The 27,824-nt window shown below is 39.6% G+C and overlaps 1 protein-coding gene across 1 annotated transcript in view; it reads right to left on the bottom strand.

Moving 5' to 3' along the window:
- The window catches only part of LOC126095532 (beta-1,4-glucuronyltransferase 1), a gene marked incomplete at its 5' end in the record, with an annotated part of 86,343 nt that overhangs the window by 23,853 nt on the left and 34,666 nt on the right, over nucleotides 1–27,824 (bottom strand). The window contains one exon of the mRNA XM_049910314.1: nucleotides 23,426–23,585. Within this exon, the coding sequence (XP_049766271.1) occupies nucleotides 23,426–23,585 (160 nt within the window). The remainder of the gene's footprint in view (nucleotides 1–23,425; nucleotides 23,586–27,824) is intronic.

Below are 27,824 nucleotides of genomic sequence, written 5' to 3'. Positions count from 1 at the left end.
CGTTTATTTAATGTTGTTGTTAGATAAGATCGCGCTATATAGTTTTCACTCATTTCGAAACTTTTGCTACCCAAACCTTACACCGAGCCAACATACGTGTGTTGTTTACCACTTTCGTGTTTTTAAGTCCATTTACTGCCTAGAAGTCACCTATGCAATTCACCAAAAGATACAATTTTGCTGATTATTACTTCAGTACAGTCTAAGTGTGTTGTAGTGCTTTTAGTTTACTGTAAAAGTAGCATTATTTGTGACAAATGTTGATGTTGCTGTAAGATAGTTAATATGGGAGAATCAAGGCAGGACTGTGGGCTGATATTTCGCTGGGGTGGTTGTAGTGGTACGACATCAAAATGTCAATGAGGCTCTCCCTTGGAGTTTCAGGTTATGCATTCGAGACAAGAAAATCGTAGAACAGGGAAGAAAGATTCGCGCCATTCAGGTATAAATTAGAATTCGCTTATCTGGAATTAGACGGCCTGAAGGGGGAGAGAGACATTGGGAGATGGTAAAAGTGACATGCAATAGTCAAAAACCTCAAAAATCGAACATCAGTTAGCAATCAGTTTGACTTGTCAGCTGAATTATTAAAATACCCTTAATAAGCGTTTTAGCAAAGCAGAGTGTAGCTTTCTCGTAAGAAGCGCTTGAAGACTAGGTTGGTAGAAAAAAATGTTTCATATGGGTCTAAGCACTACGGGACTTAACATGTGAGGTCATCAGTCCCCTAGACTTACAACTATTTAAACCTAATTAACCTAAGGACATCACACACATCCATGCCCGAGGCAGGATTCGAACCTGCGACCATAGCAGCAGCGTGGTTCCGCACTGAAGCACCTAGAACGTCTCGGCCATAGTGGCCGGCTTGGTAGAAAAGTCAGGTAGAAATAAAAGATTGCTGCTGCTAGGTAAAAGTCACTGGAGAGGTGTATGCCATATGTACTGCAAAATCTAAGTGTAGCATACCAGGTCAAAAGTATCATGAAACCCAGTGTCAAGAATATCCAGGTGACAAGGAACAGTGGGGCCTTGTACAGATATATTGTTGGAGCGAATCAGGTACTTATAATAGGAGAAGCAGGAAACGCCACGCTAGCAAGTTAGAGTATAGTATTGAAGGACAGCTGGAGGAAAAAGGAGCAGCAACAGCACATACTTGTGTGGGTTTTGTGGAAGTTTTACAGTGCTGTGACCAGCATTGGTTTAATGTGACTGTTAGTCATGTAAACAAAGAGCTGAGTGGACTGCTTTTCCCTGAAATAGAGCCTCATACCTATGTCACGCCTGTTGCTGCAGTTTGGAGACAGGGATGCGCCTGATTTTTGTGTAGAAGTAACATCCAAAAGGGAAGAATTGCAACATATGCAAAAGTTGGGCACAAAGTCAAACAGTGTTCTGGATAAACATTCAAACTTCACTCTGCTTATACATTCTATTTCTACTGGCAAATTGGAACTAAAGATCCCTTCTTACAAACTGGCCAAGAGACTGTTTAAGAAATTTCATTATCATCTGAATAGCTTAGCACCACCAAGGGGACATGTGCATGGTACCACAGAGGTAATGTGTGATAAAGATGTGAAACATTGCTGCAGCAATGGGGATGAAAGTCGTCCCCTGAATGTGACTGTGGCAAACAGCAGTAAGCAGTACATCACAGAACATTTGAATGTTCTTTCAGAGCATTCACGTGGTCAATGAAGACCTTCACAACTTGCCTGTAGAAGATTCTGACTGGATTTTAAGTCTTGACTAAGGACTATGACCCATTACCAACTTGAAATTGCATTCATTGTAAATAATTATCTAGTATTTCTCCTATCATATAACAATACATAAATAAAGAATTAAGTCAAAAATATTGAAACAAATAGTTTTTGTTTGTATCACACCCAAGAAGCAACTACTTGTAAGTTGTTAATGCTGAACACTTCTGTAGTAATTGTCCCACTCTGCACATTCCCTCTAGGAAATTTTCAACTATTTATGGCAAATTTGGATGTATTATTGAGCTACCTTTCGGAGAAGAAGAAAGAGTTAGTAGTTTGTGGAGATTTCAGTGTAGATTTCTTAAAAGATACTGGCAGAAAAAATGAACTGGAATCATTGTTTCAGAATCAGTTTTCCAATTTGTGTGCAGCAAGATAGCAGAACACTACTTGATACATTTGTATGGACAGTGCTAAGTTTGAACTAATTAATGTGTATCCTACTGGTAATGGACTATCTGATAACGATGCACATTTCATGAAAATAAACAATACAGAATCTTACAACCCTGAGGCATGTTCATACAAAGCAGGGAGGGTTATTAATGAGAACAGGATACAATGTTTTAAGATTAAGTTAAAAGACGTGGTTTAGGATGAAGTATATACAGAAAGAGATGTTGTGTCAGATTGAGTTTGTTCCACAGCAGATTTGTGTCAATATTTGAAAATATCTTACCTAGAATGCTACCCACAAAATCCACAAAAAACATAAGTAAGCCGTGCATAACTAAGGAAATTAGAATCTCTTGTAAGAGGAAGATAAAAATATATACAGAGGCTGAAATAAGATCAATTATCATGTACTTGCATAATATAAAAATAATGTAATATTTTATGGAAAGTCATTAACATGACAAGAAGTATGTGTGCCTGACAGAAATTAAAATACAGATAATAGTATTAAAACTAAATGGGATAATGTCAAATGGGAGACAGGACAGCCATCAGTGAACAATATACAATGTTGAGACTGACAATTCACAAACTACTTCTAAAGAAGCAGCTAAAATAGGACTAAACAGTTTGGTTGAAGATGCAAGAAGATATGTTAAAAATGTCACTCAAAATACTTGAAGCAGTTAGATGTAGCACCAACATCTTTCAGTGACATTAATAGAAATATAAAAACTCCACAGAACAAAAGATCATGTGTTGTTGATGGAGTACCAAACAAAATTTTGAAAATTTCTTCTAATTAACTTAGTGATACATGTAATGTTTCACTGGCACAAGGAATTTTTTCAGACAGCTTTAAACATGCAACTGTTAAACCCCTTTATAAGAAAGGTGACAAGAAATATTCAACTAAGTATAGTCCAGTTTCCTTACTGATGTCTTTTTCCAAAATATTCTAAAAATTAGTATACTCAAGAGTAGTCTCACCTTTAAGAAAAAACAATTTACTTAATGTATCACAGATTTGATTCAAGGAGTGTTTCTTGACTGAGAAGGCTGTTTTACAGTCATTCATCAAACATTACAAACTTTAAATAATAAAATATCACCTACTTGTATTTTTTGTAACCTTTCCAAGGAGTTTGATTGTGTAGATCGCGCTACACTCTTAAGAAAATTCAAGTTTTGCGGAATTGTTGAACTTACACACAGCTGGTCTTAATTATACTCCACAAACAGAATGCAAGGAGTCATACTGATAATTCAAATTACACTGGAAGGGTAGAAAATTTTAGCGACTGAGGAGACATTGCAAAGGGAGTCCCACAGGGTTCAATGTTGGGTTCACTTATATTTTTTATATATTATGTGAGTGTGCTTCCATTTAACATTCAACAAGCAGAATTTGTATCTTTTACTGTTGATGCAAGTTTTATAATAAATCGTTTTAGAAAGAAAGTCACAGAAGATATTGTTAATCAAGCTTTTAAAAGAATAACTAAGTGGTCCTCCAAAAAGCTCCCTCCTTCTTAATTTTTAAAGAACACACTATTTTCCGTTGTGCACAACAAATAGAGTCATACTAGCAATTCTCATAGCATAGGAACAGACGTCAGTGAAGAAGGAAGAATGCTTGAAGCAATTCTCATACCATATGAACAGACATCAGTGAAGAAGGAAGAATGCTTGATATATTTGAGTGAACATACCTATGAAAAGCTTTATTGGAAGAAACATATTACTGAGCTCCTCAAACAGTTCAGTTCACCTACTTTTGCTCTTCATGTAATTGTTAGTCTTGGAAATAAACGAATGTCCTGTGTAATGATTTTTTGGGGAAAACCGCCACATAGAAAGAAAGTATTTTCCACAGGATCGAGAAGTAAGAATAATATGTAGTGTTCATCTGCTGTCGCCTTGTAAATAGCTCTCTAAGGAGATTTTAACTCCATTGTTGCAACTCGTAAATAATCCACGACAATTTGAGAGGAACAGTCATGAGCTTACCTAGTCCACTAGAGGAAAGAACACTCTTTATTATCCACTGTTAAATCTATCAGTGGCTCAGAAATGTGTCCAATATACACCAACAAAAAATTTTGATCATTTCGCCTCAAAATGTCTTACAGGTAGCAAAGTAAGTTTTAAATCTAGCGTAAAATAATTTTTTCTTGACAAATTCTTCTGCCACACAGACGAATTTTTTTAAGTGGAGTTGCATGAGTCTCACTGAAAAATACTATTTTCATTAATCACTAACCATGTACACGTAACACATAAACTGACTCTTTCATATCATTTTGATAAAATAATCATGCAAATTAATTGTCTATGTAACATATAACTGACTATATCATGTCTCAGTAACGATCCACAACTTTTTTAATGAGACTTGGTGATCTACATCTACATCTACATCTACATCCATACTCCGCAAGCCACCTGACAGTGTGTGGCGGAGGGTACCCTGAGCACCTCTAACAGTTTACCCTTCTATTCCAGTCTCGTATTGTTCGTGGAAAGAAGGATTGTCGGTATGCATCTGTGTGGGCTCTAATCTCTCTGATTTTATCCTCATGGCCTCTTCGCGAGATATACGTAGTAGGGAGCAATATACTGCTTGACTCTTCGGTGAAGGTATGTTCTCGAAACTTTAACAAAAGCCTGTACCGAGCTACTGAGCGTCTCTCCTGCAGAGTCTTCCACTGGAGTTTATCTATCATCTCCGTAACGCTTTCGCGATTACTAAATGATCCTGTAACGAAGCACGCTGCTCTCCGTTGGATCTTCTCTATCTCTTCTATCAACCCTATCTGGTACGGATCCCACACTGCTGAGCAGTATTCAAGCAGTGGGCGAACAAGTGTACTGTAACCTACTTCCTTTGTTTTCGGATTGCATTTCCTTAGGATTCTTCCGATGAATCTCAGTCTGGCATCTGCTTTAGCGACGATCAACTTTATATGATCATTCCATTTTAAATCACTCCTAATGCATACTTCCAGATAATTTATGGAATTAACTGCTCCCAGTTGCTGACCTGCTATTTTGTAGCTAAATGATAAGGGATCTATCTTTCGATGTATTCGCAGCACATTACTCTTGTCTACATTGAGATTCAATTGCCATTCCCTGCACCATGCATCAATTCGCTGTTGATCCTCCTGCATTTCAGTACAATTTTCCATTGTTACAACCTCTCGATACACCACAGCATCATCTGCAAAAAGCCTCAGTGAACTTCCAATGTCATCCACAAAGTCATTTATGTATATTGTGAATAGCAAGGGTCCTATGACACTCCCCTGCGGCACACCTGAAATCACTCTTACTTCGGAAGACTTCTCTCCATTGACAATGACATGCTGCGTCCTGTTATCTAGGAACTCCTCAATCCAATCACACAATTGGTCTGATAGTCCATATGCTCTTACTTTGTTCATTAAACGACTGTGGGGAACTGTATCGACGAACGCCTTGCGGACGTCAAGAAACGTGGCATCTACCTGTGAACCCGTGTCTATGGCCCTCTGAGTCTCGTGGACGAATAGCGCGGGCTGGGTTTCACATGACCGTCTTTTTCGAAACCCATGCTGATTCCTACAGAGTAGACTTCTAGTCTCCAGAAAAGTCATTATACTCGAACATAATACGTGTTCCAAAATTCTACAACTGATCGACGTTAGAGATATAGGTCTATAGTTCTGCACATCTGTTCGACGTCCCTTCTTGAAAACGGGGATGACCTGTGCCCTTTTCCAATCCTCTGGAACGCTACGCTCTTCTAGAGAGCTACGGTATAGCGCTGCAAGAAGGGGGGCAAGTTCCTTCGCGTACTCTGTGTAAAATCGAACTGGTATCCCATCAGGTCCAGCGGCCTTTCCTCTTTTGAGCGATTTTAATTGTTTCTCTATCCCTCTGTCGTCTATTTCGATATCTACCATTTGTCATCTGTGCGACAGTCTAGAGAAGGAACTACAATGCAGTCTCCCTCTGTGAAACAACTTTGGAAAAAGACATTTAGTATTTCGGCCTTTAGTCTGTCATCCTCTGTTTCAGTACCATTTTGGTCACAGAGTGTCTGGACATTTTGTTTTGATCCACCTACCGCTTTGACATAAGACCAAAATTTCTTAGGATTTTCTGCCAAGTCAGTACATAGAACTTTACTTTCGAATTCATTGAACGCCTCTCGCATAGCCCTCCTCGCACTACATTTCGCTTCGCGTAATTTTTGTTTGTCTGCAAGGCTTTGGCTATGTTTATGTTTGCTGTGAAGTTCCCTTTGCTTCCGCAGCAGTTTTCTAACTCGATTGTTGTACCACAGTGGCTCTTTGCCATCTCTTACGATCTTGCTTGGCACATACTCATCTAACGCATATTGTACGATGGTTTTGAACTTTGTCCACTGATCCTCAACACTATCTGTACTTGAGACAAAACTTTTGTGTTGAGCCGTCAGGTACTCTGAAATCTGCTTTTTGTCACTTTTGCTAAACAGAAAAATCTTCTTACTTTTTTTAATATTTCTATTTGCGGCTGAAATCATCGATGCAGTAACCGCTTTATGATCGCTAGTTCCCTGTTCTGCATTAACTGTTTCAAATAGTTCGGGTCTGTTTGTCACCAGAAGGTCTAATATGTTATCGCCGCGAGTCGGTTCTCTGTTTAACTGCTCAAGGTAGTTTTCAGATAAAGCACTTAAAGAAATTTCACTGGTTTCTTTGTCCCTGCCACCCGTTATGAACGTTTGAGTCTCCCAGTCTATATCCGGCAAATGAAAATCTCCATCCAGAACTATAACATGGTGGTGTGTATATTTGTACCTCATAATTCAATTTGGTGATCTGTAGGAGAGGTAGCTCTGCGTGTCAGCGTTTGTAGCCCTGAGAATTTTCTTTCAAGGCCCTTCTTTAACATCATTATAATCACCTTTTTATTATTATACTTCTTCTTTGCCTTCTGCTGTATATTTGTCTTTGTGTTCTTCGTGGTCTTTCTGATGTTTCACACCCAAAATTAGACACAGCTAGATTAGGGTCTGATATCCAGAAAAATATAATCTCTCATTGACAGTCAATTCACTTCAGGATTGTTACTGTTCACAAACCATTGCATCACAGATGCCACTTTATGACAGGCTGCAATCTTGTCATCTTAGAAGTGTTCCTTTAATGTATTCGGTACACAGTGCTGTAGAAGATGTATATATCTTTCCATATATAGCCTTTTCTTAAGTGTAATACGCAGACCACAACGTAAACCACGAGAGACAACTCATAATGTAACACCATCTCCACCATACTTCACTGTTGGCGCTACACATGAAGCTCATGTAGTGCAGTTCAATATCAGCTCAATTTTATTATTGCAGAGACAGCCTTTAGGTGCTTTGGTACATGCTGGAAATGTTTCACATAAATACTTGAATTGTAACGATCTATTGTTTATAATAGATGATATTGTAAAAAGTGTTCAAGATAAATAAGAATCCGTAGACAAATTAATATGTTTCCTTTCTGAGCAAACGAATTATGCCACAGGACAAAGTTAAATGTTATTTTAACATGAGTGTAAAGAAATTACAATTTTTGACTAGTTTACTGTGAAAAAAAAGAATTTCTGCAGTATTTTGTTTGTTTTTCCATTTCCCCTGTAAGATATCATTGACATTTCATTCAAGAAGCCATTATAGATAAAGGAATGGGGAGTGAGAGAACTGGCGTTTGATATAACTTTAGCGGAGGTGACATGTGTCACGTTCTAGCAGCTGCTTGAACGACTTACCACACAGCTTCACTACTGACATGAGGAGCTCTCTCTCTCCCAGACAAGCAAAAGCCCAAGATCCCTCTCTCTTCATCATGCATCTCTGCTGGAGTACATGATATGTTAAATATGTTTCTTATGTGTTTGTAATTAGATTAGATTAAATTAGATGTACTTTTCGTTCCAGTTGATCATTAGTGAGAAGATCCTCTGGGATGTAGAAAATGTCAGAAAACAAGAACAGACAGTAAATATTTACATACATGAAGAGATATGCAATGCACCTTCCACAGATTCCAAATGCCATTTGCCCTTGTGGAATCAGTCAAAAACATCTTAAGCATATTTTCATTTAAAACGATGTAAAACTTGTAACCAAATGTGTGATATACATAGGTGCATATGATAATTCTTAGGTTATTGTCGCCATGCATCATCAAATTAAAAAAATTAAAAATATTCTGCAGCACTAGTTTGCAACTATCACATTAGTGCACAAAAATTGTATGGAAGTCAGATTGTGTACAACATACATGTTATGTGATATTATTAATAGCATAAATCTATGAGTCTGTTCTGCTAAGAAATTCATCAATGAATTAGAAGGAGGTGGCCAGCAATAAATCCTTTAGGCTCTTCTCAAACTGAACTTTATTGTTAGTCAAACTTTTTATGGCTACTGGCATGTTTTGAAAATGTATTGTTGAACTGTGGACATCTTTCTGAAGTAAAGTAAGTGACATTAAATATTTGTGAAAGTTATTGTTATTTCTATAATTGAGTCCACGAACTAATTCTTCTTTTGAAAAATGATATGTTTTAATGATAAATTTCGTTAAGTAATAATTATACTGGGAAGAAGTAGTTAGAATCCCCAGTTCCTTAAACAGCCCTCTGCAGGACATTCATGAGGTCACACAACAAATAATTCATATTGCACATTTTTCAGCTTGGAAAACTATAGCTTGGCTTTATGACTTACTCCAGAAAAAATCCCATACAACATTATGGAAAAAGTAAGCCTAGTAGGCTAGCTTCCACATTTTTATATCACCTATGTCTGACATGATTCACATATCAAGTAGAGATTTGTTTCAGCACTTCAGCAGTTCTGTGGTATGCTCCTCTCAATTAAATTACTTATCAAGCTGCCATGCCAAGAATTTAATGTTATCTACTTCTTCTATCTGCTTGTCGTCATATTTTAGGCATTTGCTGGCAGGAAACCTTCCACAGATTCTAAACTACATATAGTACATTTTTTCAAGGTTTTGGCTAGGAAAAAGTTATTAATATCCATGAAAATTTCACTAGCCGACATTTCTACGGCTATACTTGATTTAGTATTTACTGGAATGTTTGTTTCATCCGCAAATAAGACAAAATTGCCATCTGGTGATGTTACTGATGAAAGGTCATTCATGTATGCAACGAAAGTGGCCCTTAGATGGAACTTTGGTGGGCACCATATGTTATTGGTTCTCAGTTGGATGTTACCTGATTTGCTGAATATTTGTCTCTTTCCTATTGATACCCTTTGTTTTTGTTAGAGATACAGGATCTGAACCATTTTGCAGAATTTCCTCCTACATCTCCTCTCTAATACAAAGGCTTAACTTCTGCACATTTCAGGAATTCTTCCACTGATAAAAGATTGGTTACACAAATAACTTAAAATGTCACTCAACTCAGAGACTCACTGTTTAATCAACTTCCTTGATATATTTTCGTAGCCGCTAGAATTTTTTTTATTCTAAGGACTTTATGGTGGAAATTAGTTCTTACTGGTGTTGTGAGTGTCCTACTAATATTGTTGTAGTTATTTGCAGTGACTGGTCTGAGATATTCCATGGCTGCATCTACTGGACCTGACAACCCCATATTTTCAATGATAGTTATGAAGTGCCTACTGAAAAGTTTAGCAACACAGTACACATTGTTACCTGTGTATCATATACTCTTAATGCTATGTGCTCCTCTTCATCTCTCGTTCTACCAGTCTCTTCCTTCACAGTATCCGATATTGTCTTTGTTTTGTTATGTAGTATGATTATCCTTTTATGATAATGCATTTGCTTCGATGTCTGTAATACTGTCTTCAAACTTTGCAACATATTTTTGTAATGTTCATAGCATTTATATCAGAGCTGTTTCTGACTGACAGATATAGTTTCCTTTTTGTTTTACAGGACCTTTATTTCTTGAGTAATTCAAGGCTTTCTTCATAGACTTATTCTAATCTGGGTTAGTTTTAAGGGGAAAGTGTTTTCAGCTGTTGATGACTCCATGCTAGACGTTCACTTCTGTGAAGACGCATCAGAGGTACACTTACAACAGGTCTCTGACAATTAAGGCCACTCTGCCGAAGCCTTCTGCACAATGTTTACCTTGATACTTCACGTCCAGTGGACGCTCTGAGCTCACATGCCAATTGCAGTGCAATACTAAGGCCGTACCGTCGTGCCCTTGCAGCCAAATAACGGTCCTCTCTTCTGAAGTCAAGAGTGGTCGCCCCTGCCCTGGTCTCTATAAACCGTCGCTACATCCTAGAAACAACAGAACTATTCAAATTAACCCATTGGTTCACATCAGTTTGCGAGTGTCCTGCTTCCTTTCTTTCTATGGCTCTCCACCTAAGAGAGTTTTGTAGGCATCTTCTCTGTACCTTACTGCACGTCGGTGGCTGTGTAGACAGTGTCTGTGAATGTGGGGTTACGTAGCAAACTCTATCTCGTTTCATAGGTGCGCTGACGTCATCGTTGGCATGGTTGTCCGTTGACCACAACGCTATCTTCCCCACAGAACACGATGGTACTGATATCTGGTTGACAGTTTGTATGATTGCATCGTGAATGAGATACAGGACGGGGAAACAGCGGTTTGTTGTTTTAGTTTAGGACACTAATGTACTTCTGTTGCACATGCCTCCATATGCCACTCTAGGGAAAATTTATTAATGTCTATTAATTTAAGGAAATTCTTGATGAATATGGCAACTCCTCCATCCTCCATTTACACCCTACAAAATGGAGAAGCTAACCTAAATCCTGCAACACTCAACACATATATACCAGTTGACACAAGATGTTCAGAGAGGCACATTATGTCAGCTGGGTTGGATTACTCTAATTCATCGATGCAGATAAATAGTTCGTTAATTTTACTTCTTAGACGTCGAATATTTTGATGCACTAAAGGCATTTGGTTGGTATTTAATATTGACTGAGATAAAATTGGGTGGAAATAAAATTTCTCCTGATCGGTGAAAATTTTTAACCAATAGCTGCGTTTGCTGATCACGTGTGCCAGAAGGACGATGTTTGGTTTCTTTCTCAAACTGAAGGTTCGTTTCAGTCCCGATCTCCCTTAGAACTTGAGCTCTTTCTGTTCTACCTATCCTAAAACAAGTGCTGCTCCAATACTTGTAACTACCGGTATTTTACCATTCATGGCAGTGCTTCCTCCCCCTATGTTTCCTCTGTCAGCCCAGACAGTTTACCCTTCCCTTTCCTGTTGAGGTGTAGGCCATGCCTGATATAATCCCACGTATTAAGAGAACCAACTAGAATCAGACCAATATGTGACTCAACAACCGAGCCAAGCAGAAGTTCCAACCCCAAATTAACTCGCCTGTCAGAAGAGTTCAAATGAGGTCAGTTATGGCGTCTCAGAACATACACAGGCTCCACAGAAGTATGTTTCGATGCTGATGTAATCTTTACCAGCTCACACTCGGTAGCCTGGCCTACCCTGGCCTACCCACAATAACCACTGTGCCTTCCTTGGTAAACTCTTTACAGAGTGAACCTAAATTCACCATCACTTGATCCAAACCAGCACTAGGTTTAAAGCAATTGATGACGTGGTATTCTAATTCATCCTGCAGAAGTTGGCCAACACATCTGCTATCAGAACTATCTAACACCAGAACTTTCTTTCTCTTTGCTAATTTCCCTACATTCTTATTCAGTTTCCTACTGAAAGTTTGTTGTGCCCCGTCCACACTTGTTCCTGCCTGAGGCTCATCAGGTTATAATTGAATCAACAGATCAAACCTATTTTTATATTCGCCACAAAGATGTCAAACGAACTTCTAAGCCTGTTTCTCCTGTTACCTGTTGCCATTTCCCACCTCTCTTTACCTGCTGTGTCCTTAACCTACCCAGATTTTTCTAGCCTAATGTAAATCAGCCTGAAGAGCAGCAGTTTTCCCCTCCTGTCTCACTATCTTCCTATCTCTACCAGATATCCTACAGCCTGATTCACTTCCCCAATTCCCATGCCTCTACAGTCACCCCAGTGGAAAAACTACCGCATCCATCACACGAAAACCAGGAGCTAACAATTCTTCGGTAAATCAGGCACTTTTCACTCATGGTGAAAATAATACGTTAGGGAGTGTAAGTCTATTTAATTACCGAAAAAAAGGAAACTTGGTTAATAAAATTAAGCTACCACTCGCTACCATATGTAAACAAAACTACTACGTGCAAAGTTTCTAGATCCAGCCAACTAAATTTATGCTGCGTTTTGCAAATAAGAATTAAAACGCTGAAAAGATCGCTGTATCTAATTTGCTGGATAAAAAAAAACAGTTAAATGAGATTCTTGATGTCTGTTGCGCCAAAACGCTAACAAATACATGACTCTAACCTTACTTTATGATCTTTTCATGTTTTCTGGAAAACCTTTAAAGTTAATCTTGAAAAACACAGTAACACACGTATTTGGTTAGTTATCAGTATTAAAGTAAATGTTTTTGCAGTCTAACTCACTCATCTGTACACAGCACAAAACTCGTGCATCTCGCCTGGAGGCGTGTGTGTGTATGTGGGTGGTGGTGCCTATTTACCAGTTCGTATGAGACTTACGTCATTTTTGGAAATACTATGTCCATAGCACAGTTCTCACTCACGTGCGCGCACTTGTGTGTGTGTGTGTGTGTGTGTGTGTGTGTGTGTGTGTGAATATGACTCCTTTTTTATATGATTCAAGTGAACCTTGCTTAATTTTTGTAACATAAATCCTTTTCCACACTGTTCAAATATTTGATAGTTACATTGTAATTAGCTATCTCATTTTAATACCCATTAAAATTCTATGCCATGACTGGCTGTTTCATTCTAATGGCCGCTTAAATGCTACACTGAGATTGGCTGGAGATGGGAGCAGAAGGCACATGATGATGATGATGATGTCACTAATAAGTGTGATGAAATCATCGACAAGCACACTGGTATCATGTACAAAGAAGTCCAGTAAACACTACACAGTCACTGTTTCTGGTCTTGAGTCACCATACCATTCCAACTTAAATTCTTGGCGTTATTGCCATAGAAACAACATATTGGTAAAAACACAACTTCATAACCAAAATATACACGGGCGTTTTTCTAAAATAGGAACAGAAGTAACCAGGCTTTTCTTACTGAATCTATAATTTCGATTTTTCCAGAAGATAGATCTGTTAGTCATTATTATTTGTAAATATGAGAAAAGTTATATTAAATCAATAACAAAAGACTATGCTAGTTCTAAAGTTGCATGAGGATTAAATAAGACATTTCAGCAGAAAACCAGATATACCACTCAATAATTTCTGAACTTTTTATGTATGAAAGATACACAGCTAAAAACAGAAAATAGATAAAAAATAAGTAACATGACAGGAACTGCACTAGTTTAAAAATATAATTTAAGAAAACTTAAATATAGTGTCTGTTCAGATAAATAACAGTTAGAAATCATTCCTAATTCAAAAATTACTATGTCTACAAAATTATACAAACAAATATGCTTATTGTTATTAAATTACTAATCATAAACATACATAGGAACAATGCTGTATACACAAACGTTTGGAAAATGTTGTGTATCATTACATAATCAGTACTAGCTGAAGGTATAATGCTGTTGTGGTCTGGAAAAAACACAGTGGCAGGCCTTTACAATAAAATAACAAACAAATTCCTCATAATGCAAATATAGGTATTTGCAGGAAATCATGAATATTTTTTTAGAATAGAACTACACACGCGTTAATGAACCAAATGAATTACTGTCAGCTCAAAAAATGAGCAAATGATTATAATAGATGATGTAAAATAATTAAGAAAAGTTTATTGCAACTACAGGGCCATTTCCAGCTACTTATGATTCCTTTGGAACCAAATTCAGATACCAAATGTTGTGAATACATATAATTTTCATAAGAAATGATAGCATTGACTCACCAAATTATTGTACACACAACAGAGGATCAGAACTATACAAATAAAACCAACAAAGGCATAGTACCTCCTTTCTACACTCCTGGAAATTGAAATAAGAACACCGTGAATTCATTGTCCCAGGAAGGGGAAACTTTATTGACACATTCCTGGGGTCAGATACATCACATGATCACACTGACAGAACCACAGGCACATAGACACAGGCAACAGAGCATGCACAATGTCGGCACTAGTACAGTGTATATCCACCTTTCGCAGCAATGCAGGCTGCTATTCTCCCATGGAGACGATCGTAGAGATGCTGGATGTAGTCCTGTGGAACGGCTTGCCATGCCATTTCCACCTGGCGCCTCAGTTGGACCAGCGTTCGTGCTGGACGTGCAGACCACGTAAGACGACGCTTCATCCAGTCCCAAACATGCTCAATGGGGGACAGATCCGGAGATCTTGCTGGCCAGGGTAGTTGACTTACACCTTCTAGAGCACGTTGGGTGGCACGAGATACATGCGCACGTGCATTGTCCTGTTGGAACAGCAAGTTCCCTTGCCGGTCTAGGAATGGTAGAACGATGGGTTCGATGATGGTTTGGATGTACCGTGCACTATTCAGTGTCCCCTCGACGATCACCAGTGGTGTACGGCCAGTGTAGGAGATCGCTCCCCACACCATGATGCCGGGTGTTGGCCCTGTGTGCCTCGGTCGTATGCAGTCCTGATTGTGGCGCTCACCTGCACGGCGCCAAACACGCATACGACCATCGTTGGCACCAAGGCAGAAGCGACTCTCATCGCTGAAGACGACACGTCTCCATTCGTCCCTCCATTCACGCCTGTCGCGACACCATTGGAGGCGGGCTGCACGATGTTGGGGCGTGAGCGGAAGACGGCCTAACGGTGTGCGGGACCGTAGCCCAGCTTCATGGAGACGGTTGCGAATGGTCCTCGCCGATACCCCAGGAGCAACAGTGTCCCTAATTTGCTGGGAAGTGGCGGTGCGGTCCCCTACGGCACTGCGTAGGATCCTACGGTCTTGGCGTGCATCCGTGCGTCGCTGCGGTCCGGTCCCAGGTCGACGGACACGTGCACCTTCCGCCGACCACTGGCGACAACATCGATGTACTGTGGAGACCTCACGCCCCACGTGTTGAGCAATTCGGCGGTACGTCCACCCGGCCTCCCGCATGCCCACTATACGCTCTCGCTCAAAGTCCGTCAACTGCACATACGGTTCACGTCCACGCTGTCGCGGCGGCGGTGCACAAATGCTGCGCAGCTAGCGCCATTCGACGGCCAACACCGCGGTTCCTGGTGTGTCCGCTGTGCCGTGCGTGTGATCATTGCTTGTACAGCCCTCTCTCAGTGTCCGGAGCAAGTTTGGTGGGTCTGACACACCGGTGTCAATGTGTTCTTTTTTCCATATCCAGGAGTGTATTTTATTATGATGGCATGTAGCTTAAAAGAAGAGCTTACTGGAAAATATCAATCAATTTAATTTCAATAAAAGATCAGTGTCAATGTACACAATAGGTCAATGAATTATAGAATGATTTAGTTACATGTCCCATGACCATATTCATGAAAAACATTTTGCTGAGAAGCATGTCATTTGAATAAATATTGACCTAGTAAGAATTGTTGAGAAAAACTTAACTTGACAATTCAAAACACTTTTAGTGAGTAAGTTGTCAAAGAGTTTTGTAACTTTCAATTTTCACTCCTTCCAGTGCCAGTGGACTCACTTGAGAGGTTTCCATCTAGTAATGTATTGCTGATTATTGTTATTGAGCCCAACCTCAAATATGTTGTTTGTAACAAATGTAACCAATTAGTAAATGTTCTGTGCAATGGTGATTAATATTCTCAACCGCTCAAGATGTAATAAGTACATGTGTGAACCCTATGCACATTTCTTTTTTGTAATTAAATTTTTTATATCTTTCCAACATCATATCTCATAAATGGTATCATCATCAGTTTTGACTTCTTAGAAAGGCATCATCAGATGATTTAAATACTTTAGGCAGTATCTTGGGGCAAGCATAGCAAGGGTACACTACTTCAGGAAAAATACTTTTACCGAATTCCTGTAAGTGTCCATGTAAATAGTGTCATGTACAACTCCTTTACCTACTTCACTTTACCAACATTCCAAGATGATTTTTTTCACTATATGAGCTGCCAGTTTCAGACAAGGCGAATACCTCTTGTTGATTTTGCTGTTTTTTCTTCTTGTGTTAAATTACTTGTCTGGAATATAACAGTACTTCCTAGTTATTACTTATTCTGGGTTCTCTGTAAACATCCCTTTTCGTTCTTAAGACATTATGATTACTGAGTTGAACCATAGTTTCTATGAATACTTCCAAGTATTGCACCCAATACCTATTTTGGAAGAATATTTTCAATACTGGGTGTTACCTTATTAACAAATGTCCTCTATTTTAAGCAAGAATTTTCAACAATTTAAAATTCATCTATGGCCACACTTTTACACTTTTTTTGTTGTTACTGACGCAAACAGATTTTACATTTGAAAAGTGTTTTGTAGAGGCTAGAATGAGTTTGTCATAAAACTGACAAATATTTTGAAATTTAAGCCCTGCAGTCCCTTACTGACCAGTTTATTTTTTCTTGCAGGGTGAGTTTAGGATTTGATTATTACCCAGGTCACGTGTGAAACAAGATTTAATTCGAAAAGTGATCACTGGAAATAACTATGACGTATTACAGCACGGAGGATGAGGCATCCAATAGTCGAACTGTCGATCATGTGAAGAAATTTGAATGTTCTTTGAGACAATGGGTCACGTTTATATCAGCAGTAGTGCTGTACTGAGTCATTTCCGCCAGTGATACACAGTACAGTGGTAGAAGGCATGCATCATATTCGACCACTACTGATGACTGTTTTCAAAAGCCGGGAAGCTAACGTAACATTTAAAGAGTATAGAATGAAGCTGACGTCTGCAAACGTTGCGAATGAGTTTATTGATGTAGTACATAACGGTTCCGTTCATAATACATCCTATTTATATTGAATAGGCATCTTAGTAATTTTAGATGCTTCAGTTTCCCTTTTTCCATGTTCAAGAATTAAATTTTATTGTTAGTAACCTCCTCCTCCTACATAAGGTATATTTTTTAATTTTGTTTATTTTCTACTCACAAATTTTTCGACAAACTTAACAATTCTGAAAAAATGGCGTCTGCTCCATGTGCCTTTTTTCGACTTGCATATTTCAGATTCTTCTCGCAGTATCGTATCACCCATCCCATTTTCATCCACTTTCTCTCCATTTTACATAACGTTCTCTACAGCTTTCTTTTCTGTATATAGTGCCTATCTACATTTCTTGCATTTCTTTATCTTTGCTTCTTTGTTAAGTGTCGATTTGCAGATTGACTTATTGATGATCATATAGCAGTTCATACAACGATGTCCAACGAGTTATTTATGACAAATTGTCATGTAAGAGTGCAGATAATTTACTTCGTAAGTGCTCAAAATTTTTTTCGAACAGATGCAAATTTAGGAAGATGTGTGTACTTCGATTCAGGGGGAGCAAGGAACCAAAATATAAATCTCATAAAAGCAAAAACATAATTTCCCTGTGAAATAAAAATAGAATAAAGGAAATTTTAAAATTAGAATTAAAACAGTCTTGATTGCAATAAAACGTTTATTAAAAATGGCAACCGGTTTCGATCAAATAGCGACAACCTTCAGACAATATGCACTATCTAATAACAACAGTTAATGTAAGATACCTAAAACGTTAAAATGAGTCATCTATACGATGAGTATAAACTTATATATAATTTTAGTTTCATGACAATTAATGCCACTGTTCGAATTTTTAATATTTGATGTGTTATTTTATAATTTGTTTGTTTCCTTGATGCTTTTACGGCAATCTATTGATCGACGTTTCTAACTTTTGCGTAATATATTACTCTACTCCTAAAATTACGTACGCTTCTGTCGCCAGTCATCGTGGCTCTGCTGATATCTGTGTAACGTACCGCTCTATACTTAACATTTCTTCAAACGCCCTTGGAGGGCATTTTGTGTACTGGCAGCCGATTTCAATTGAATAGTCTCCAGAATATTCTTCTGCATTTATTTAACTGCGATTTGACAGACTGCTCTATATATACCATATTTTTATGTGTTTTATTAATCTTTGTACAATTATTGTATCTGTACATTATTTGGGAAACACGTTCGGTTGGAAGAAGAGTTTGCAAGCAAGAGATCGACCTAGTGGTTCCGTGGCGCTCTCGCCAGTCCGCTTCGCGTCCCTCCTGACACTTTTCAGCCCTTCTTTTTGCTGGTCGAAGGGCACTTTGCACGCTCCTCAGTCAGCAACGTCTTCGGAATAGCATCCCCTGTCAGCGGCAGGGCTGCGGGAACGCCATCCACGTGATCTGAGAGTGGGTAATTGTTTACCTGCCAGCGTTCGCCCCAGGTTCAGCCGCAACTCTAACACAAGCTGCTGCTATAGATGATTAAAATGTAGTAAAACGATATTCGAAAAAAAATCATCCCTTAGTCCTTTCATTGAACCATCAGTCTGACTACGCACCACGCAAGCATGCATCCACATTACCTCCTCGCAAGACTGTTTAAATTGTAATTTTAAAATATTCCATTGCGATATCTGTTTTATTCTCCATAAAAGTTCTTTCAAAAATAAATTGAGACTTCCGAAAGTGTACATCCTTGCACGACTGTCAAATCCAAATCTGCTGCTGTGTAATATACAGTACATTCCCCACATTATTCCACCTCATGATTTGTTACAGGCCTCCATCCTCCACGTCATTTTGCCTACAACATAGTCGTTGCTGTTCAAGCCCCTCCCGACTCTTCTATGACTGCTCTCCTGCTCTCATCCAGTGTCTGAGGACGATTCTTTTGACGACGTTCTGCGAATTTCAAATAGCCCCAAGCTATCTCAAATCACGTTCTAGTCAGCAGATTTCTCAAAACTTTTCATTCAGTCGAGTGTTCGTGTTGGGGAAAGGTATTCACAAAGTGGTTTCAGTATGCTACTATATTATCGTCTTGAATCATGATAAGTCACCAGAATCTTGGCAATAAGGCTGGGCAGTAGTTTGGAGGATCCTGCCCCAATACTGCAGAGCACTGTAATAACCCACGATAATGAGTAGAGGTATCCAACATACTCATATGACACCGCACCAAAACATGACTGTTGCCGACTGGTGTGGCCGAGCGGTTCTAAGTGCTTCAGTCTGGAACCGCGCGACCGCTACGGTTGCAGGTTCGAATCCTGCCTAGGGCATGGGTGTGTGTGATGTCCTTAGGTTAGGTAGGTTTAAGTAGTTCTAAGTTCTAGGGGACTGATGACCTCAGCTGTTAAGTTCCATAGTGCTCAGAGTGGAGAAAATCTCCTGCCCCAGCCGGGAATCGAACGGGGCCCCTTGGAGTGGAATTCCGCTACGCTGACCATTCAGCTAATGGGGGCGGACTGGTTCACTGAAAAACACAACAGATAAAGTAGTAATACTAAACCTTTCTGAATTGAGGTATAGCACTATCTTCCCACGACCCCTTCAATTTACGGACTGTCTAAGCTTGAAATAACACTTCGGGGCATCAAGGCAGACTGGAGAGAAAGCTTATCCACCTACACTGCACAGGTACCTACGCTTAGTAGTTTACTATGGGCAAAAGGGAATATTGAGAAAGAGGTTTATGATTTTTAAAAATACTTATGCGAATTTTGATACTATTTGAAACGTAATAGCATATTTGTCATTAGATTTCGAAGTTAGTTTGGATCGCTTGATTAATTGTTATGTCATTAGGTAGGAACCATATACGCAATTACACCTTTAGAACTCTGCAGTGTGATTTTCAACAACTGAATATCAAAGTCTTCGCTAGCAGTTCGCCCATTTAGTAGCAGGGATATGTATCATGGACTCGTTTAGTTCCAATTAGTAGTATTCGTTTACAAACAATTGTCTACCAGATAAGCACCAAATACAGTGCATTTTATAATGTTAAAAACCTGTTACAACTGTGTTTGTCATACTGTCAACTTGCTATGCTATGGTTCAACATAACTACATCTAATTACTTCGTAGTTACTGTAGCTCACAATACGAAACCAAACTGAGAATGTAAACAAAGCCTTTATTTAGGCCACTGGACCAAATATTGAAATTCCTTATACACAAAAAATAATTTATTCATATTTGAAGCAGGATACGTGTTAGGAATACCTGGGACGATGTAGTTTCAGTACAATTAACAAAAATGTAATTTGTATTGTTTATTTTAACCATTTCACTTATTTTTCCAAGAAAACTACAGATACATATTTTATCTTGTACCCTATTTCGCGTATTTCAATTGTTACAACCGAATTATATTATTTTCTGTAATTGTAAAGAACTTCTGTGATATATGTGACTGTAGGCTTTCCCGGCGGAAACTGTTGATGAAGATTTCTCGGGACTCCAGACGGGTGGTAGCGTTGATATCTCGCAACGTTTCGGGAAGTGTCATACTACCCATCTTCCGGCAAAGATGGGTAGTAAGACACTTCCCGAAACGTCGCGAGATATCAACACTACCACCCGGCTGGAGCGCGAGAAACCTTCATCAACTTCTATTATTGTAATTAACGAAATTACTGTACGGAACAATGTTCAGATTGTCAGCCAATGTATACAGCGTGAACATTAATAAAACCGACAAACTGCAGGCACGGATCCCTCACTAGAAATGGAGGACAAAAAGTCCTATCAACATGTGTCCGGAAACGCATCGGTGCCACGATAGCTGGCGCTGACAAATGAATGTTCCTCCGGCCGCGTGCCGTGTGTTACTCGTGTGTTGCGGGTTGTGTGACCTGCGCAGCGTACTATACGCATGAGATGGTGTTTGAGTACGGGCAAACAGATAGAAACGATGGATTGGCAGCATGACTATAACAAAACAAGTACCCTCACAGACACCAACCACATCACACAACATCTCAAGCTCTTTTTTAGGCGTCTGTGTGATCACGGGTCCTTTCAGACAGATGAACGTACAGGGAGGCGGCGGACTGTGCGTACACCAGATTTCCAGGGCCGGGTTCTACAGGGTATTGAGACGACCCCTAGTAAAAGCTCCAGGCAAGTGGCTTGCCAATATGATATAAGAAAAAGTACGATTTTTTTTTCTTTATTGGGTTTCGATTCCCGTCTGAGGGGGCAAGCTGGCAGCAGTTTAGTATGCCGCTTTTCAGCCTACAGAAGTTTAAAAAAATAATAGGAAGATAATAAACGATAAAAACAGACGATAAAGACGGTGACTTTTTGAATTGTAAAATGGCGGAAATTAGTTGGAGTTAAAATATAAAAACAAGGGGTTGGTGATGCTAATTAAGACACACAGTAAGCAGACAGGTACAGTAGTAGACAGACAATTAAAAAAAACATGGCGACAGTCTGGTTTCTGTTCGTAAGTGATAAAAAAACCACATCTAGCGACAGTATGGTTTGTGTTCGCAACACTTCAAAAAAGACGCAATACACTGAGCACTCACTTATACACTGCGCTAAAGAATAGACACGGAGATGGGGGGGGGGGGGAGAATTCCCGATCAGATGAAGGGAAAAAAGTGTGGAGGAGAATGTACGATTATGTGTACCCTGCATACAACTGCTACCATCCTTATCACTTGCAACGAGTGCAATGATTATCAACAGCGAATTTCCCTGTACGCGTAGCATTTTGTCGAGGTTTTTATATCAGACCATCACAATTATGGGATTTGTGTCATTGGTTCTCTTTACCGACAGAGCAACCTTTACCATAACAGCATCATCAATGTACGTAATCGTCTGTAGGCTTCAGACACTGCAGATGGTCAGAGGAACTTTCATTCCTCAAAAATGGTTCAAATGGCTCTGAGCACTATGGGACAACTTCTGAGGTCATCAGTCCCCTAGAACTTAGAACTACTTAAACCTAACTAACCTAAGGACGTCACACACATCCATGCCCGAGGCAGGATTCGAACCTGCGACCGTAGCGGTCGCGCGGTTCCAGACTGTAGCGCCTAGAACTGCTCGGCCACTCCGGCCGGCCTCATTCCTCAGCCCCATCAACTGTGGCAACGATACACCTCCGGACAAATTTTCGTAAGATCTTTTTTCCTCCATTACCAATCAGGACTCCTTTCCTGCAGTTTGTCGGTTTTATTAATTTCACCCAGTACAAATCCCAGCGCCAGTACAGCGTGAGATTTTGACCTCCACCGTGTGACGTAACATTGAGACAAGAAATAAACAAACTAAACTTCCTGGCAGATTAAAACTGTGTGCCGGACCGAGGCTCGAACTCGGGACCTTGGCCTTTCGCGGACAAGTGCTCTACCATCTGAGCTACCCAAGCACGACTCACGCCCCCTCCTCACAGCTTCACTTCTGCCAGTATCTCGTCTCCTACCTTATAAACTTGCTTTGAGGACGGGGCGTGGATCGTGGTTGGGTAGCTCAGATGGTAGAGCAATTGCCCGCGAAAGGCAGAGGTCCCGAGTTCGAGTCTCTGTCCGGCACACAGTTTTAATCTGCCAGGAAGTTTCATATCAGCGCACACTCCGCTGCACAGTGAAAATCTCATTCTGAAGAAATAAACAACATTCAGAATTCTAAATCTGAGTACACCTAAATCACTTTCTGACCTTTCAGCTTATTAGACCACTATGGTGTTCTCTGGTCCATCATCGTTTAAAAAATTTACAGGAAGAATCAACTTTAGCGGAGCAACCTCTTTTTATTATTATTATTAACAGACTGAATTACGCCCGTCCATCTTCGAGAACTTTTATTTCAGGTAACTTCTTCAATATTAATATTCGTAAAGACTTTCACTTTGATTTATTTAGTTTTTCGACAGTTAGTATCCCCAACAAGGGGCGGTTGCACCGCATATTGCAAAATTGTTTCTGAGCAGTTACTAACAAAATTCTATATGTAACAATGTTCCGATTGTCAGCGAATGAATGTAGGTCCCGCCCCAACAAGGCGGTTGCACCGCATATTGCAAAATTGTTTCTGAGCAGTTACTAACAAAATTTCTATATGTAACAATGTTCCGATTGTCAGCGAATAGAATGTAAGAGCCGCGTTCAAGTTCTCCGTGAATAAACCCGAGCATGAACCGCAGTTTTCTAGGCGGCTGTGAAATGGAGAAGACCGCTCAGTAGGCCTACCGGATGCAAGTACCTGCGTGTTCCGCGTGTAGCCGTAGCCCATGAAGCGCTCGTCGTGCGGGGGCGCCGTGGCGGGCGCCACGTAGAAGGGCTCGTACAGGAACTCGAAGTTGGTGACGTTGTGGCTGACGTGCACCTCCTGGGGCTCCCCCACGCCGCCGCTCTCCTGCCACCTGTTGGAGAGAGCAGGCGAGGTCAGCACGCGTTCTGGGCTCCGCACTGCCGTGCTGGGAACGTCAAGCAGCAACGAGAAAGAAATAGCGTGTGGGTAGCTAATGCGGCGCCTTAAGTTCACAGGAACGCGATTTAAATTTACGGTAAAAGGCTACTGCAGACGGGGCGCTAAGGCGCAGAAGGGAGACGTGTGCCACCACACACAAGACAGATCTGGGGGAATAGCCGCAGGTACGTGTCTGGAAGGGAAAAGAAAATGCTGAGGATCTCTTAGATGACACTGTTTGGCTTTATGAAAGGTAAAGGCATCAGAAAGGTAGTTCTGACGTTGCAGTTGATAATGGATGCAAGACTGAAGATAAATGAAGACAACGTCCCTGACATTTATCGACCAGAAGAAAGAGTTCGACAATGCAAAATGGTGCAACATGTTCGAGAACTGAGAAAACTAGGAGTAAGCTATAGGGAAAGACGGGTAATACGCAAAATTTTAAGGAACCAAGAGGGAACAATGATAGAGAGGTGTAGATAATTTCATGGGCATTTCTCCAGTATTTGGATGTCATGAATGCGTAAGCTCCTTCGCACTGTTTGAAATTAGAAGCGCGCAATGTCATTAGAGATGCTGTGTCGCATGGAGGCTTGCTTGGGCCATCTCTTCCTTGCAAGGTGCGCGGGAGATGATGCGCACTGTTAATCTTGAGAGGAGGAGACACAGTAGTTGTCAGTGGTGAGTCATGAGTTGTAGCACAGCATAGGCCCAGTGATACGGTTGCAGTTATTTTCTGAGGAAGTGGAACATATTAATTGTTTGAGACGAGGAATGAGACTGAAGCGTTTTGGGAAGTATATTTTATTGTTTTTTTTTATGAGTAATAGAAGAGGATTTAGTTTAAGATTAAACTTCACACATTATGCATCATTCCATTTATTTTTAGAGATGTTACCAGGAGAATAAAATTTAATAAAATTGGATATGAAACAAATGCTGAACATATAAAAACAATGGTTTCACAGGCACGAGAACAAGATCTAATACTTCTTACAGGGACAGTTTATATAGTGGAATTTACAAGTAAAGGTAAATGAGTTTGAACGCTTGTGCAGATCAGGTAACATTTCTTTGAAGGAGTTGTTAAAATGTTGGTAGAAAACGTTATTTTCAGCAAGGACTACTGAATCGAATTATGGCAAAGGTGGCATTTCAGCGCACGTGTCCGACCCCGTTAGTGGAGTGGACCCGGCACGGTAACTCACCGTGTTCGGTCAGAGGTAATTGTAATAAAAAAAAACTGAGTTAATGGATCGATGACGAACTCAAACGGGTGTCTTGCGACGTCCGCACCGAGCAGTTACAACGAAAGAAAACGAACAATATGAGACTACACAAAAAAAGAAAGAAAAAGAAAAAAAGTAGTCAGCACGGTGGAATGCCACCCCATGGGGCCCGGGTTCGATTCCCGGCTGGGGCAGGAGATTTTCTCCGCTCAGGGACTGGGTTTTGTGTTGTCCTCATTATCATTTCATCCCCATCTCCGACGTGCAAGTCGCCCAATGTGGCGTCGAATACAATAAGTAGTTGCCCTCGCCGGCCGAATGGAGGACTCCCGGCCTATAATGCCGTACGCTCATTTCCATTTCTGAGCAGGTACATTTATATTGATTTGTAGATGAATGTTGACGCATTGGAGGAATTTCCATGCATTTATATCGATTTGAAGGTGAATAATGACGTATTGGAGGAATTTACGTTCATTTATATTGATCTGAAGATGAATCATGACTTATTGGAGGCTTTTAATAGTGGATATGACATGATGTTATGGAGATTTTACTATAATACAGCTAAGTGGCTTTCTGTGATATATTTTCAAGCAATGTATTGATGGCATATAGTAGGATGTCAATATGGTTAGGGAACTTGTGATTTACTTACCATGCACACTTTGTAATTTTTCAGATTTAGTAATCTTTTTGATCGAGAAAGAGATTTTATATGCACAGAGAAAGGAGGTTGTTGATAAGGTTGTGGAGACGATGCTACATTTGATTTATCTTGATGTTCCAAACGATTTTTTGCCTGTAAATAACTGTTCATTCTGGATATGACAGATTCCAACTATGTTCATGTTCCTAATTTTACAGTTGTTTTTTTCTCAACAGCTCAACATCACTTTGTTTCACATGACATCTGTTTATTCCATGATCTTTACCAGTAATCTTAGTACACCAATTCTTTATTCTTTCCTCTCTATCTGACATATATTTGGAGCACATTAAGCAGATACCTCTTAGATGAGATTTCTTAGTCAGTACATACGTACATTAGATCCCCTTGTGCCACAAATTTTACTTGTGTATGTTTGACGGACGGACGTTTGACTCCGTAATAACATATTTCTTTCAGCAGGAACAAATAGCATGCTGTTCACAACAAAATGAACTCTTTTTCTCTTTTTTCGTGTACCGTCATTACCAGTAGTTAGACGAGTTCGTAAATTATTGCAGAAAGTAGCATTTCTTAGATACAATTATTGTAGATGTGTTTCACAGTATGTAAGATAGTTTTAAGCAGAAAAAACATTAATTCATGATTGTATAAGGCAGATAAATTCTTCTGCAACTGAGATTTGTCACATGGTTTTTCGATGATTATGTCATTTTATTACAATACTTATTTACTGAAATTATTTTGTTTTACTAATAAGGACTGAATTTACTCACATTTTTATTATGTATTGCATATGGGTTTATGTCATTTGTTTAGCATTAGGATTTGTAAAATTCTTACTAAGCACTGTTGACTGATTCTGTAACTTTGATGACTGTCAACGTATGTAATATGTTACAACCTTTATCTCAATTTAAGTCTTTGATCTCGTATATGATTAAGATTTATTCATAGACACCTGCACTCTGGTAGGACTAAGCAAAAAATTTACGATTTCACAACAGAGACAGCATAGTTCTCTGTAGTTGCACCGAAAAAATACTTTTGTGTCAAATGTGGACCTATACGCTCAGCAGCGTGGTTGTGAGGTATCTTTGGCTTTGAGTTGTCGGAGTTTCCTCTGAGTCGACTCCTAGCCTACTCACACATGAACTAATCTGCTTGTGTTACGGTTGTCGATGTCACTGGAATGAAAACAATTTATACTTTACACTGAGTCTTCGACAACGATCACCTCAAAAACGTGGTGCTGCAGTGTGTGCAGTCCTGTTATTGTCGAAATCTATTGCATAAATGTCACCGACGGCAGTACTCTTTACTCAAGACACTACAAAAACTACTGCAGTACAAATGTAACATTTGTGATGAAATTAATTTTTTTTAAGAAATCCACAAACTATGGGAAAAGTGTTTTTCTTGGAGCAACTAATGTTATGAAAACAGACTAGCAAGAACATATATCCAGAAAAGCTAAAAGACTAACTCTGGAATTTCTGTGTCATAAAGACTCCCACATTTGTTAACTTGTATCTCATGGACACCTACGCTTACGACTATGTTAGTACGCCAGTGCACAACGATTTATTCCTTTTGTAATCTCTGTTGTTGCTGTATTACTTGGACTTGTGTACTTTTTTATCGTGCTTGTAATACTTAGTCACAAAATTTTGCTTCGTTAACGAATTCCGCAGGTTAACCTTGTAAGTAGGCTTTTTAGGTTTGTATGTTGGTAACGCCACGTGGCGCTCTATATGAAAATCACTGACTGTGCTGTGTGAAGGTTGTGGTTGGTTTGCATTGTTGGAGTATATGCTATTGTAGTGTTGGGCAGTTGGCTGTTAACAGCGCGTAGCGTTGCGCAGTTGGAGGTGAGCCGCCAGCAGTGATGGATGTGGAGAGAAATGGCGGAGTTTTGAGAGCGGATGATCTGGACGTGTGTCCATCAGAGACAGTAAATTTGTAAGACTGGATGTCATGAACTGATATATATATTATGACTTTTGAACACTATTAAGGTAAATACATTGTTTGTTCTCTATCAAAATCTTTCATTTGCTAACTATACCTATCAGTAGTTAGTGCCTTCAGTAGTTCGAATCTTTTATTTAGCTGGCAGTAGTGGCGCTCGCTGTATTGCAGTAGTTCGAGTAACGAAGATTTTTGTGAGGTAAGTGATTTGTGAAAGGTATAGGTTAATGTTAGTCAGGGCCATTCTTTTGTAGGGATTATTGAAAGTCAAATTGCGTTGCGCTAAAAATATTGTGTGTCAGTTTAGTATTGATCAGAA

The sequence above is a fragment of the Schistocerca cancellata genome, chromosome 8 (genome assembly GCF_023864275.1).
Source record: "Schistocerca cancellata isolate TAMUIC-IGC-003103 chromosome 8, iqSchCanc2.1, whole genome shotgun sequence".
Classification (NCBI taxonomy): Eukaryota; Metazoa; Arthropoda; class Insecta; order Orthoptera; family Acrididae; genus Schistocerca; species Schistocerca cancellata.
The sequence above is the reverse complement of the archived record's forward strand: the minus strand, read 5'-3'. Positions and strand labels throughout refer to the sequence as shown.